Raw genomic sequence first — 15,731 nt, forward strand, 5'->3', positions numbered from 1 at the left:
ATGGCTTTTGTTGATGTTGATAGCGTAAAAGATATTTTGGGGGGCACAATGGATCATTATATTTAGTCTTCATCATTAGTTATGTTTCCTTTATAACAGTGAACTTTTTAAACCACTAATCCATTATTCTGATGGGCAGTCCATTTGCTAGAGTATTCCAAAATATAAATCTGGAAAACAACAATGTAAAGAAAAGCTTTTTGTTCCTGTAATAGTTGCACTAACGAACTGTTGGCAAGCGGGTGCCTGTAAAGGCGAATCTAGAGAGCCCGAGCACGTCCGCTTGCTGGCAGATCCGGATTGCTATACGGCACAGGTTTCAGGCACTTGTTAATCCCACAGGTATTTCTGTTGGAGCTCGCTTGAGTCGGTATATCATGATATGACTTGATCTTCCTTTGTTGCAAATACCACTTATTTAGTCTCTCTCTGCTTATTATAAGACCATTTCCATGGAACTAGTACAACACTCTGTAGCGCTATGTTGTTTTTATAATGTTAAATCAAATTCTTAGTTTGTTAAATTAGAACCTAAAGTCTTATTCTGTGAAAATGTCTTTTACTTACAAATTATACCGCAAGAATTTAGTTTTTCCTAACTGTAAAAAAATTTTAAATGAGCATAACAATGGGACACAAGATAATGGTTGTTATTTTAACATCTGCGTATGTTTACCAGCACTTTGAAAGATAAATTCTGTCTCTCCAAGGCATCACGTGGCAGTATCTTAAATGTAAACATGAAAATTAGCTGGAATATTGAAAAGCCCATGTGGTGCTGAATTATAAAATGGTCATCCAAAGATTTAGAATATTCTTTTTTTTGTTTCTTTTTCAAGTAAGTTCTACACCCAACATGGGGCTGGAACTTACAACCCTGAGATCAAGAGTCACATGCTCTATCAACTGAGACAGTGAGGCACCCCTTGATATAAGCATTTTTAATGGTCACAGAATTCAGATACCCCAAAGAATACACCAAAACGTACCAAAGGATAACACTTCCCTATTTTGATAAATACCGGTCCAGACATTAGTGCTTTACTTGCATTTAATTCTTTTAAAGGTTTTTTTTATTTATTTATTCGACAGAGATAGAGACAGCCAGCGAGAGAGGGAACACAAGCAGGGGGAGTGGGAGAGGAAGAAGCAGGCTCATAGCGGAGGAGCCTGATGTGGGGCTTGATCCCATAACGCCGGGATCACGCCCTGAGCCGAAGGCAGACCAGACGCTTAACCACTGTGCCACCCTACTTGCGTTGAATTCTAATACTTTACTCACAAAGAGTTGATCTGCCTTAAAAATAGGGGGGCTTATGTTTTCCAAACTTCACATTAACTGTTTTTTTTTTTTTTTAAGATTTTATTGATTTACTAGAGAGCGAGCGAGAGAGAGAGTGTGAGAGAGCATAAGAGGTGTGAGGGGCAGAGTTTGGAAAAGCAGACTCCCCACCGAGTGGGTAGCCCTACTTGGGGCTTAATCCCAGGACCCCCAGGATCATGACCCGAGCTAAAGGCAGATGCTTAACTGACTGAGCCACCCAGGTGTCCTCAAATGAACTCTGTTTTAAGGGCAAAGTTCATTTGTTATTTCTTTCTTTTTTTTTTTTTAAAGATTTTATTTATTTATTTATTTGACAGAGAGCCAGACAGCCAGTGAGAGAGGGAACACAAGCAGGGGGAGTGGGAGAGGAAGAAGCAGACTCCCAGCGGAGGAGCCTGATGTGGGGCTTGATCCCAGAACGCCGGGATCACGCCCTGAGCCAAAGGCAGACACTTAACGCCTGAGCCGCCCAGGCGCCCCATTTGTTATTTCTTAATGAGAATAGAATTGCCATCCGGATGAATAACTGTCTTGCTCAATTAATGCATTTTCTTTATACTTAGAAAACTGAACTATGGGAAGAAGGTCATTTGATGAACCCAGAACTTCTGCACACAGTAGGCACTCAGGGAATGTGAGAGAAGTGTTTTGATAGCCCCCTTCAGCGCCTGTATCACTAAAAGAAAAACAGTAACAAAGAAGCCTTGATAAATGTCTCATCCAGTCAGTAATTTTCCTTTCTTTTGATTCCATATTGACCCCATGGCAACCCTTAAACCTGTCTTGAACCTAGTTATACCACCTTAAAAACAAGTTTCACAGTGTTTTTAATGAAATCTCAATTCTTATCCTGTGACAAAAAATTTGTAACAAATAATACTAATTTACATTTTGCAGATTCCCAAAGGGGAGTCCTCTTTCTAACCAAGCCCAGTTCATTTTCCTTAACTGCTTATCGTCTTGATGACTACCCTTTCTGGAATAGGGAATTATAAATCTCCTATTTAGTTACTGCCAATAACATGCTTTTCATTTAAAAATATTAAGTTTTTTTGTACCTAAGTGATTTGGTATCTAATTGTATTTGTAATTCCTGATTTGCCATATTTTATTCCACGAAAGTAGTAAGTACATGTGATTTAGTTAGAGAATGTCCTTACAGACATTAGAAGTTACACACTGCAGTATCTGTTTTTGCATTTATAAAATCAAGTTTAATATTTTTTTTATGATGTCACTCTGCAACAGAGTTTTCTGGTATTTAATACATTTCAAATGTAAAGTATGGCTTCCCTCCTTCCCAAATCACTCCTAAAGGTCAGGAACCCACCCTTACATCCTTTCCAGGGCCTTGCTGCATACAGTACAAGAGCAAGAATATATGTTGAATGGTTAAATAAGATAAATGGGTGTTACCTGAACCTGTTTCAGTAATAGTTAAGAAATCCTCTGTTCATTTTGTCATGACTGTTCATCCAACCAGGAGTTCAGTGTTAAGTCTCCCACAAGAGACACGATGCAGAAAAAACATGTTCGACTATTAGGAGGAGGGCTTTTCTGTAAACGGATATGGCCTCCAGCCTCGCCTCCCCCCTCCTGCGCTCGCTGTTCTGCGGCCTTGCCACGACGCACCCCTGCGGCTGCCCCTTCCAGCCCATTTCCTTTTTAAATTGCCAGAAAGCTTCCACTGAAATTCTTCACCTTTAAGAAGGCTGCTAAAGACAGAGTTCTGTCAGCATCCCATACTTGTCGAGCACAGATCCATCTTTGTGGATGTTTGTAAGAGGAGATGGAATGGGACACCTATTTTATGAGACTTTTATAAATGTGAAATCTTAGTAACTCTGTATTTGATTTTCGTACAGGCAGAAATACTCAGTGTCCTCAGTCACAGAAACATCATCCAGTTTTATGGAGTAATTCTCGAACCTCCCAACTATGGCATCGTCACAGGTAGGCACGCATTATTTGACTTCTTTCTTTCCCCAATTACCTAGCTTTAGATTCCTTAATATGCTAAAACGCTTAATATTAGGTTCAGTCATGAATTGTGTGCTACTGTCAGATGTCACTTTTGTTGCTATAAAGCATTAATAAAACTGATTATATCAATATAATTAAGAATGGTGTTTCCACTTCTACCCATGTTTAATTGTGCTAATTATATCTGCGTAAATGCTATTTAAATGCACTCGCAGCTGCAATACCAATATTTAAAGGTGCCGTTTAACTAAAATTTCATTTAATTAGCTGAAATGAGTGATGTTTTTTGTAACTCTGTGACCTTTTACAAATTAAGATTTCTTGAGCTGTTCTGTTGTAATTCTTTGCAAGGTATTTTAATCCCATTAGAGCCTTCTTTCTTCAAGGTCTCTGACATGAGAACAGTATTTTTCAGGTTTGGTCATCTGGGTCAGTAATGACCTTGATCTAAATTATCAAACTTGGAGCAGCAGCTTATAACTGATGGGAATACCCTTTCCAAAGAGGAGCACACAGAAAATTTTGCCCTATAAAAACAAAGACACGTATTTTTAATACTTTGTACTCGTATTTGTACAATACAATGAGCGGCTTTGGGTTCACAATGAGTGTAACGTACAATTGTATGATAAATAACTTTGGTCAGGTTCTTTATTTTGACAATTCTTTGATTAAAACAAAACAAACAAGAAAACCTTAAAAGATGAACCCGTCTTCTTCTGCCGTAGTGTTAACAACTTAGATTGTCTTTACAAAGAGTAACAACAAAACATCCTCAATAAAGAGCTTTGGGTTAGGTACTCTTTATAAATGATCTCTTCTAAGGCTTACAATGACCCCATGAGATAGGTTAAATAATTTCTATAAATAATTTTTAGAAAGAAGAAACTGAAACTCTAACTTACGCACCCTTCCCAGGGTCATCCAGCTAGTGGTAGAACCACTAGTATAAATTTCTCAGGTTGATTTTATACAAGCTCCTCTTCTTATGTATGGGCAAGGTTCCAGAAGGCTGAGCACACTGGTTCTTACCCTCATAGGAACGTGGTTGCTGTTATTTCCACCTTCGAGCAGCAGGCCGTTTAACAAGGTTTTACTCTGATAAACAGCATTTTTACCTAAGTTCTTACATTCAGCTATGTTTAGATTGACGCCTAAACGGGGTAGTGTGTCAGCTTTCAATTTCGAATCTGTACATTTCCTATTAACCCGAATACCTAAGAATCGGTTATATTGTTAGGGTGTAAACCACGTTTAATCTTTTAAGTCGTATTTCTGATTTAAAGTTAAACCCTGTCTCTGACCCCGTTACCATATTGCTCCCCCTTTCCTAGTCCGTCGTATTTACTTTTTACTAGTTAGGTTTACCTTAAAAATCTGAATCCAGTTTTCTTTTCTTTTTTTTTTTTTTAAAGATTTTATTTATTTATTAGCTAGAGCAGGAGTGGGGGAAGGAGCAGAGAGAGAGAGAGGGAGAAGCAGACTCCCCGCTGAGCAGGGAGCCCGATGTGGGGCTCGATCCCAGAATCCTGGGATCATGACCTGAGCCCAAGGCAGGCACTTAACGGACTGAGCCGCCCAAGCGCCTCTGAATCCGGTTTTCTGATGCTTGTTTGTGGCTTAAGTTATTCTTTTCTTGAAGATGAAAGTGTGGTGCTCCAAAGAGATGAGAAACTGGGCTTCTAGTTTTGTACCCTTGACCTAATTTAATGCTTTTGAGTGGAAGACTTTAGCTTTAATGAACTCAACGGACTATTTGTGAAGTTTTGTAGTTTCTTGAGGTGAGGATGAGAAATAGAAAAGGGCACTTAAGGCATGGTGTGGATTCCTTTTTCCAAGAGTTTACTCTGAGTCCCAGGAGGATATGAAACGCATTCGTTGTTAGCCAGCGTACTCAACCCGGTCTTCTCACCCAAGAGAGGAAGAGAGGATCCAAGGAGTAAGCTTAACTAGCCAGTCCTCGGTTTAATGCACCTCGCTAGCATTCCCTGCTCATATCTATACTACCCCAGATCTTTGGTTATAATCGATTAGTTCTTTTTAGATCGATACCTGTTTCCCTGTAGAGCCAGGAATAAGCAACTGTTAACACTAAACATTTCTTTAAAACCACACGAGTTTCACAACTGTGCGGTAATAGTAAATTATGTATTTATAGCCCCTTTATTGACCTGTGAGGTTGATTATTAAAGACACTTTAACCAAGCTTTGGTGTTTTGAAATGTATTAATCTGATAAGATTAGTTTTGCTTCTAGAGATACTAATTTTATTTGTATGTTTACAAGTATCTACCAAAGAAATATCTGAACTCTTCAAACAACCGCCTGTAGCTTGGGCATCAAACTGTTCTGTGCAGGGGCGGAAGCAGTCCATTTGCCCACTGAGCCTAGTTTGGGAGCTCAGATGGGCTGCGGCTGATAGCACTTCTTCTTCCTCTTGAAATGAACACAAATAAGTCTTAATATGGGGAGAAAAGAGAGACAAACAGGCGCAGAGAACTTGATCACCCAGCTTAGCTGGCCCCCCTCGTTTGAACTCTGTCGTCTTCCTCAGTTGTTGGGGCTCTGAGGGGGGAAACTTGAATGGCTTGAATCCATTACACTTGAGTTTGTTAATAGAAAAGGCTGTTGCAGCAAGCAGCTGTTGGCACTCAGACAGAGGACTTGAAAGAATGATTTATCAGAGTGTCGGAATAGAATGTCACTGGTATGGGGATTGGGAGATGTGAGTCTTGTCATGATTCTGCCAAAGCTGCATAGATGGGTCTCTGATGATCTGTGTCTCTATTTTCTCCTACGCCGATGAGGGGACTAGAATAGATGATTTCTGGGTGGGAGTGTGTGTGCGTGTGTGTGCACCTGTGCATGCATGTGTGCCAAAACTTTTCATTACAGATTTAGAAAACCTGCTTACGGGGGACCCAGGGAAGAGTCCAAGAGGCAGCTGCCACTTATTTCCCTTGGAGGGCAAGTGAGCATCTTCCCCCTAGATCTACAAAGAAATGGAGGGACTAGAACCTCAGACTCCAAAAGCAACAATACAATAATGGGTCAAATTTTCTTTTATCTTTGGAAACCTCTTAATTCTGTACTACTCCCATTCTTTTATCTTTTTTTTTTTTTCCCTTGACAAGTATTTACACAAATACTTAATGGCTGGGAGTGTAATGGTGAGATGACTCCTGGGAAGGAAGGTAGGGTCGTTAGACACTGGGTCAGGTCGTTCTCTTGGAGCCAGTTTGGAGAGGAGCGGTGCACAAAGTATCTGGAGGCAGACTGGGTCCAGACTCCCAGGACTCCAGAGGAAGGTGGTCGAGAGTCTCAGAGGCCTGGGGAATTCCATCTTTGTGCTCTAGGGCTGCTGTCAACCTCTTAAATCTGTTAACTGATTCTACATGACCTCTTATCACTACTCTGAGAGAGGATACTAGTACTGTATGATTCTTCGACAGGCCCAAATCCTCATTAAAACTCAACATGGAAAACATTAATTTTTAAGTGCCTGATCTCATTTCCTTGAACTCAATCTTGATTTATTTCAGTCTCAGACACCTCTAATTTGCATGTTTTGATATTGTGTTGGTCTTTTCTTATTAGCCAATTAGAAATAAATGTCACGTCTTGTTATAACAAATTCCAGACTTTTACCTAAATTCATTTGTACTCTTAGTTATAATCCAAACAAAGCTTGCTTGGTAATATTTTACTATAAAGAGATTTTGTGATAATGGTATTTATTTCAACAAGACTGAATATATGTTTACATTTTTCAAAACCAGCTATGGTTGCCATAAAACTAAAAGGGGAAAATTAACTTAGAAATCAAAAGGAAATGTTTCCTTAATATGGTTCTTAATGACCCTTTTTTAAAAGAATTAAAACAAATACTTTATACCAAAGTCCAATAAACTGTTCTAGGGAGAAGTGAAGTGGTTTGTAAAGCATATAATCATGTGTGTATAAATAAGGTGGGTCCTTAATTTCCAATGAGAAGACCAAAAGGATGAAAGAATTATATGCCCTTTTAAAATGGTTTACCTACCAACATATTTAAGGATCCTGTTTTATAGGAAATAGTATCATAGTACTGCCCTTCCTGCACCCTCACATTCACGAAGCAATTTCATTTCATAATGTATCTTCTGTATCCGTGGTTTTTTTCATTATCTGAATCCATTTTTAAATGATTTTAACATGGTTTTCAGAGTACATCTCTAATGGAAAAACACCATGCTGTGTGTCTCCTCCACTCCCAGTCCTTCACTTCGGGCACTTCTGGCCAAGTGTGTGGTAGCTTTCCCGCACCAAGTGATTCTGTGACACATCTGGGTATTCTGCAGTTTAATTCACTTCTGACATGATCTACCTGGAGATAGCGCCAGATACCACAGGTTGGGGTTCAGTCTCACAAGAGTGCCCCCCCCCGCCCCCGCAATAGATGCCGGTTTCGAGTTCAGGTTGTCACCTGTACTTCTGACTACTGGCTATAAATAGGATGTTCCCCCTATGCTTTCTTTGGATTTGATCATACTGGAGCAGCTCACAGAACTCCGGAAAACAGCTTACTTACTAGATTACTGATATATTACAAAGGATATTAAAGGATATCAGATGAAGAAATAACATAGGGTGAAGTCCGGAAGGGTCCTGAGCGCAGGGGTTTCTGTCCTTTTGGAGTTTGGGGTGAGCCCTCCCAGCACAAATCTCGAAGCTCTCTGAACCCCATTCTTTTGGATTTGTATATGTTTTATTACATAGGCACGTTGATTAAGCACTGGTGGTTGGTGATTTTCAACCTCCAGCCCTCTCCCCTCCCCAAAGGTGTATGTGTGTGTGGGGGAGATTCTAATCACAGTTGTTGGTTCTCCTGGAGAATAGCTCCCATCCTTAGGGGCTTTCCAAAAGCCACTTCATTAACATAAACTCAGATATGGTTGAAAGGGGCTTGTTATGAATACAAGACACTCCTTTCATCTTGATGGCTTTGGAGCTATTTGAGGAACCAAGGACAAAGACCAAATATTATAACAAAAGGTGCTCCCATTACTCTTATTGCTTAGAAAATTCCACCGGTTTTAGGAGCTTTGTTTCAGAAACAGGAAGAAGACAGACACATATTTCATAATATAAATCACAGTATTACGAAAGCATCTTCACTGTAGCCTTAGATGTTCAAAATACAGTAGGTTTTGGATTTCTCTATGAGGTATCTCTGGATATTCATCTCAAGTTTCAAATACCCAATGGCATAACATTAGGATTGTTGGATAGTTTAGTCCCATAGGGAATATGTGTAACCATAATTGTAATGCTTTTTTAAGTGATCTTTAGAAGACTTGTTTTCATGGACTTCCCACAGTTGCAATTGAGAGTTCATAGGTCCAGAAGTAATTATTCTGTCTGTGTAAGTTTTGTTGCCTCCTCCTTTTTGTTTCTCACTCATATGGGTGACTTGATAAGCCTTTAACATTTGCCTTTGATTAAGATAATCTCCCGCTGATATTTTCCCCCAAATATGTTTTGCTGTACAAAATAAAGTAATTGAGAGAGCACCCTATGAGAGATTTGAGAAGTATCTTAGTGACTCCCTCTTTTCTGAGGAGTAATTTTTTTTGGCGGTGGGGGTGAACGTTATATTTGGCATCTACAGTAACTCTTAAAGGTACTGAGAGAATCTTCTACTAAATGCTATTTTAGTAACCAAAAACTATTTGAATGGTGTATCACCAGTGATATTTTCATTTATAGAAGGCAGCTTACTTGTCTAGATCATGTGGTAGTATAGACTTGTAATGCCTTCATTGTTACATAGGACCAAACTATTTCATAGTAGAACTTAAAGCTCTTCTTTACCATTCCTTTGTTCATCTAAGATTACATTGTAATTTTATGCTATTTGGTGGCTATTAATAATTTTGATGTACAAATAAAAATTACACAAATACAAAAAACAGTGAATCAAGCAACAGAGACTCTCATCAAGCAAATCGAATTTAAAAAAAATAGGACCCCCCATGGAAATTCTGGAGTGGAAAAGGTCAATGATAAATGATAAAAATGAAAAATTCTCTAGAGTGACCTAACAACAGATTTGAGATAGCAAAGAAAAGAAAAATCAGTGAACTTAAAACTGGGCCAATAGAAATTATCCAGTCTGAAAGAGAAAAAATTTGAGTAAGGATGAACAGAAGCACAGAGACCTATGGACAACATCAAGTGTACCAATTAATGTATAGTAGCAGAAAGGGAAGAGGGTAGAAAAATATAAAAATAGAAAATGGAAAAAACAGAAAAGTATTTGAAGAATTAATGGCCAAAAAACCTCCCTGAGTTTGATAAAATGCATTCATCTACATACTGGAGTAGTTCAATGAACCTCTAAGTAGGATAGATGCAAAAGAACCCACACCTACACACATTGTAGTCAAACTGTGTTGTTAAAGACAAATTGAAAATCTTGGAAGTAGTAAATAAAAACAACTTCTCACCTATAAAGGAACAACAATATGATTAGTGACTAACTTCATATCTATAACAATAATGGCCAAAAGCTGTAGACATGTAAAATGCTGAAAGAAAAAAACTATATCCAGCAAAAATTATCTTTAAAAATGAAAATAAAGCAAAGATGTGCTTGGATAAAGGATGAGAGAATTTGTTGCTCTTAGTTCTGCCTTATAAGAAATACTAAAGGCAGTTGATTCTTCAGGCAGAAAGAAAAGGACAGCAGATAGTAATTAAAGGAAAAATAAAGGGTACTGGAAATGATAAATATGTGGGTTAATATAAAATCTCCATGGATATATTTGTTCTTATTTCTTCTCTTAACATCCTTAAAAACATAAGATTGTATAAAGCAATAATTAGAACACTGTTTTGTTTACTTAAAAAATGTAGATGGGGCTCCTGGGTGTCTCAGTTGGTTAAGTGTCTGACTCTTGGTTTTGGCTCAGGTCATGATCTCAGGGTCATGAGATTGGGCCCTGTGTTGGGCTCTGCACTCAACACGAAGTCTGCTTGTCCCTCTCCCTCTGCGCCTCCCCCTCCACTCTCTCTCTCAAATAAATAAATTTTTAAAAAATGTAGATATATTTTAGCATAATAGCATAAAAATGAGGGAGGGAATAGAGCTGTATCAGAGAAAAGTTTCTGTATTTTATTAGAATTAAGTTAGTGTTAAGCTGAAGTAGATTGTACTAAATTAAGGGGCATTTTATATTGCCTTTAGCCACTGCTAAGTCCACTCAAGAAATAAGAAAAAAAATAATAAACTGAGGAACTAAAATGATAAATAAAAAATATTAACACAAAGAGCAGTAAAAGAGGAGCAGATGACCAAGAAGGACAGGAGACATGTAAAAAACAATATGGCAAAATCAAATCCAACCATATCAATAATTACATTAAATGTGAATGATCTAAACTTCCCAGTTAAAAGACAGAGATTGTCAGACTGGATAAAAAAGCAAGCTCCAACTATATGCTGTCTACAAGAGACACACTTAAGATTCAGAGACACAGGTTGAAAGTAAGTGGATGGAAAAAGACATACCATGGAAACAGTAACAATGAAAGAATTGGGAGTAACTGTATTAATTTCGGACAAAATGGACTTAAGAGAAAAAAATATTAGAGATGAACATGTCATTTCATAAATCATAAAAGTATCAGTACATTGGGAAGATACAGCAATTGTAAAGGTATACATACCTAACGGCAGGTCCCCAAAGAACATAAAACAAAAACTGACAGAATTTAAAGGATAAGTGGGTAATTCAACAATACTTGATTGTTGTCTACTCTCAGTAATTGATAGGACAGCTGGACAGAAAATCAGTGAGGGTATAGAAGACTTGACAAACAATCAAGTCTACCTAACTCACCAAACATAGAATACACTACTCAACAAAGAAGACATATTCTTTTCAAGTACATATCCAACATTCTTCAGAACATAGCATAAGTTAGGCTATGAAATAAATCTTGATACATCTAAAAAGATCGGAATACTGCAATGTATGTTCTCCTACTACAATAAAATTAAGTTAGGAATCAGCACCAGAAAGAAATCTGCAAAATTCCTCCGAATATTTTGGAAATATACACATTTCTAATATTCTAAATACTTAAGAAATCACAATAGACTTTAAAATATTTTGGACAAAAAGAAAAATGAAAAAATGCAACATAACAAAGTTATAGGAGGCAGGTAAAATAATACTTAGAGGGAAATTTATAACTTTAAACATCTGTGTCAAAAAAAGAATGGTCTGACATTGATCGTCCAAGCTTCAACCTTAAGAAACTACAAAAAAGATCCACATAAACCCAGAGCAACCCAAAAAAGGAAATAATAAAAATGAGAGCAGAACATGATAAAATAGAAAACAGATAAATGATAGAGAAAAATCATTGAAACTAAAAATTTGGTCTTTAAAAATCAATAAAACTGAAAAACCTTTAGCTAGATTGACCAAGAGAAAAAAGAGAAGATACATATTAGCAAACTCGGAAATGAAGGAGAGGACAGCACTATGGCCTCTACAGAAATTTAAAGGGATTATAAGGGAATGGTGTCATCAGTTTTATGCCACCAAATTAGGCAATTTAGACTCAATAAACAAATTCCTATAAAGATACAAATTATCAAAACTGACTCAAGAAGAAACAAAATCTGAACAGACCTATAATAAGTAAAGAAATTTGAATTAGTAATTTAAGATATTTCCATAATGTAAAGCCCAGACCCAGATGATTGTACCGGTGAATTCTATCAAATCTTTATGGAAAAAATAACACCAATCCTTCCCATATTCTTTCAGAAAATAAAAGGGAAGCAACACTTACTAACTCGTTCAATAAGGCCAGTATTATCCCAGTACCAAAGCCAGACAAAAACATAGTATGAAAAGAAATCTATAGACCAATATCCCTCATGAACATAGATGTAAAAATTCTTAACTACATACAGAAGGTCCCCAGATTACAATGGTTCGACTTACAATTTTTTGACGTTATGTTGGTGTGAAAGCAATATGCATTGAGTTGAAACGGTACTTCAGTACTTAAGACTTTGAGTTTTGATCTTTTCTGGGGCTAATAATATGTGGTACCATGTTCTTTTGTGATGCTGGGCAGCAGCAGCAAAGAGCCATAGCTCATGTCGGCCGCATGATCCCAAGAGTAAGCAACTGATAGACTTACAACCATTTTGTACCCATACAGCCATTCTATCCATGCTGTTTTTTCACTTTCAGTACAGTATTCAATAAATTACATGAGGTATTCAACACTTCATTATAAAATAGGCTTTGTGTTAGATAATTTTGCCCAACTATACGCTAATCTAAGTGTTCTGAGCACTTAGTTTAAGATAGGCTAGGCTAAGCTATGATATTTGGTAGGTTAAGTGTACTAAATGCATTTTCTTTCTTTTTTTTTTTTAAAGATTTTATTTATTTATTTGAGGGGGGGGCAGAGGGAGAGAGAGAATCCTCACGCAGACTCCCCACTGAGCACAGAGCCCAACACGGGGCTTGATCCCACAATCCCAAGACCACGACCTGAGCTGAAGCCAAGAGTCGGATGTCCAACTGACTGCACCACCCAGGTGCCCCTAAATGCATTTTTCAACTTAACCATATCTTCAACTTATGATGGGCTTATTGAGATGTAACCCCGTTGTAAGTCAAGGAAGAGCTGTGTTAGCAAACTGAATCCAGCCACCTGTAAAAAGGATAATATACCATTGCCAAATGGAATTTATCCCAAAAATGCAAGGTTGGTTTAACATCTGAAATCAATTAACATAAGACACTATAATAGATAATAGAATAAAAAGACAAAACTTTTTGGCATAGTACAATACCTGTTTATCATAAGAAACCTCAGTAGAGTGGGAGTAGAAGGGAATTTTCTCAGCCTGATAAATAGCATCTACAAAAACTCACAGCTAATGTCATATTTAATGGTGAAATTGAATGTTCTTCCCCTTAGACTGGGGACAAGGCAGTGAGGTTCTGCTTTTGCCACATCTATTTAACACTATAGTAAATGTTCTAGCCAGCACGATTAGACAAGAAAAATAAAAGGAGTCCATACTGGAAAGGAAGAAATAAAACTGTCTTATATGACATGATCCTGTATGTAGAAAATCCCAAGGAATCCGCAAATGAATAACTAATTAAGAAACAATGTCGTTCAGGGCACGTGGCTGGCTCAGTCAGTAGGGCATGTGACTCTTGATCGTGGGCTGGTGAGTTTGAGCCCCATGTTGGGTGTAGTGGTTACTTAAAAACAAAATCTTAAAAAAATACAGTTTCATTCACAGTAGTATCAAAAAGAATAAAATAGTTGAGTATAAATTTATTAAAGAAGTGTAAGACTTTTACCATGAAAAGTATAAAACATTGCTGAGAGAAACTATAGATCTCAATAATATGGAGAAACATTACCTGTTCGTGGTTTGGAAGACTCATTGTTGTCAAGATGGCAATTCTCCCCAAATTGATTTATAAATTCAAAACAATTCCTATCTAAATCCCAGCAGGTTTTTTAAAATAAGAAACTACAAGGGGATTCAAAAATTCACAAAGAAATGCAAAAGACCTAGAATTTTAAAAGAACCAAGGTTGAAGACTTAGGATACCTCATATCAATTCTTATTATAAATCTGTAGTGATCAGCGATGTAGTACATAAGGATATGAGCACTATCAGCCAAGGACAGGCATGTAGCCAGTGGAACAAAATTAAGAATTTAGGGGGGGAAGTCTCACGCTGATTAATAATTGATTTTCAACAAAGGTGCCAAGACAATTCAATGATAGTAAAAGATAGTATTGATTGATATAAAAGGTATTTTCAACAAATTGTGCTGGGACAATTAGAAACCCACATGTAAAAAAAAATGATATTAAATTCTTACCTTAAACCACACACAAAAGATAGGTCATAGACCCATTATGGGTCATAAACCTAAGTGTAAGAGCTAAAACTGTAGAACTCTCAGAAGAAAAATAGGAAAAAATCATTTTACCTTTGAGTTAGGCAGAGAGTTCTTAGATATGACACCAAAAGCACAATCCATAAAAGAGAAAATGAATTTGACGTCATCAAAATTAAGAATTTCTGGTCTTTGAAAGATGCTGTTAAGAATGAAAAGACAAGTTCCAGACTGGGAGAAAATGCTTACAAATCATAAATCTGATAAAGGACCTGCTTCTAGAATAAATAAGGAATTCCTAAAATTCAGTATTAATAAAACAACCAAATTTTAAAGTGGGCAAACTATTTGAATAAACGTTTTGTCCAAGAATATATACTCAGGGCTCATAGGCACGTGAAAAGATGTTCAACTCCTTTAGTCGCTAGGAAAGTGCAATTAACAATAAGAGATGCTGCTAAAATTATACTCACTGAAACGGCTGTGGTTAAGAACACGGACAGTACCAAGTGCTGACAAGGATGTGAAGAAACTGAAACCCTCGTAGGGTGCTAGTGGGAGTATAAAATGGTACAGCCTCTTTGGAAAGCAGTTTGACAGTTTCTTAAAAAGTTAAATATGAACTTACTATATGTCCCAGCAGTTCCACATCTAGGAACCTACCCAAGAGAAATGAAAACATACTTCCATACAAAGAAAGGTACACAAGTGTTCATAGGACATTGTTCCTAATAGCCAAAAACCAGGAATAGCCCAAATGTCTATTGACTGGTGAGTGAATAAAATAATTGTGGTAAATCCACACAATGGACTATTATTCAGCAATAAAAAGGACTGAAGTACTGATACATTCTATGGCATGAACGAACCTTGGAATCATCTTGTGAAGAGAAAGAAGTGAGACACAAAAGGCCACATATTGTATGATTCCATTTATATGAACTATCCAGAAAAGGTACATTTGGAGAGCCAGAAATCAGACTGCAGGGCTGGGGTTGAGAAGGGGGCTTAACTGCAAATGGCAGAAGGGAACCATTCAGAATGCTGGAAAGGTTCTAAAATTGGACTGTGGTGGTGGTTGCCCAGCTCTGTCAGTTTACTGAAAATCACCTCAATTGTACACTGACAGAGGTGAATTTTATGGTATGTAATTTATATCTCAAAGCCGTTTTTAAAAAGATTTTATTTATTTATTTAACAGAGAGCACAAGCAGGGGGAGCAACAGGCAGAAGCAGAAGCAGGCTCCCTGCTGAGCAAGGAGCCCAGTGTGGGGCTCGATCCCAGGACCCTGGCATCATGATCTGAGCAGAAGGCAGATGCTCTCAAAGCCATTTTTAAAGGAATTTCTCACTTTCTTCGGTGTGTGTGTGTGTGTGTGTGTGTGTAAGTTTTGAAGGCTCTTCTAAATCCTGATGCAAAAGGATTGATTTATTTTCCTTGTCACATAAATGCTCTGCTTGTGTATTTTAATCTTCTCTA

The 15,731-nt window shown here is 37.4% G+C and overlaps 1 protein-coding gene across 2 annotated transcripts in view; it reads left to right on the plus strand.

The window, feature by feature from the left end:
• MAP3K20 (mitogen-activated protein kinase kinase kinase 20) overlaps nucleotides 1–15,731 on the plus strand; it is a 170,028-nt gene that overhangs the window by 77,756 nt on the left and 76,541 nt on the right. For both annotated transcript variants that reach the window (XM_045779685.2, XM_045779680.2), the window contains exon 3: nucleotides 3,190–3,277. In XM_045779685.2, the coding sequence (XP_045635641.2) occupies nucleotides 3,190–3,277 (88 nt within the window). The remainder of the gene's footprint in view (nucleotides 1–3,189; nucleotides 3,278–15,731) is intronic.

Source organism: Ursus americanus, chromosome 1, assembly GCF_024610735.1.
Source record: "Ursus americanus isolate L20-20 chromosome 1, mUrsAme1.1.p, whole genome shotgun sequence".
Classification (NCBI taxonomy): domain Eukaryota; kingdom Metazoa; phylum Chordata; class Mammalia; order Carnivora; family Ursidae; genus Ursus; species Ursus americanus.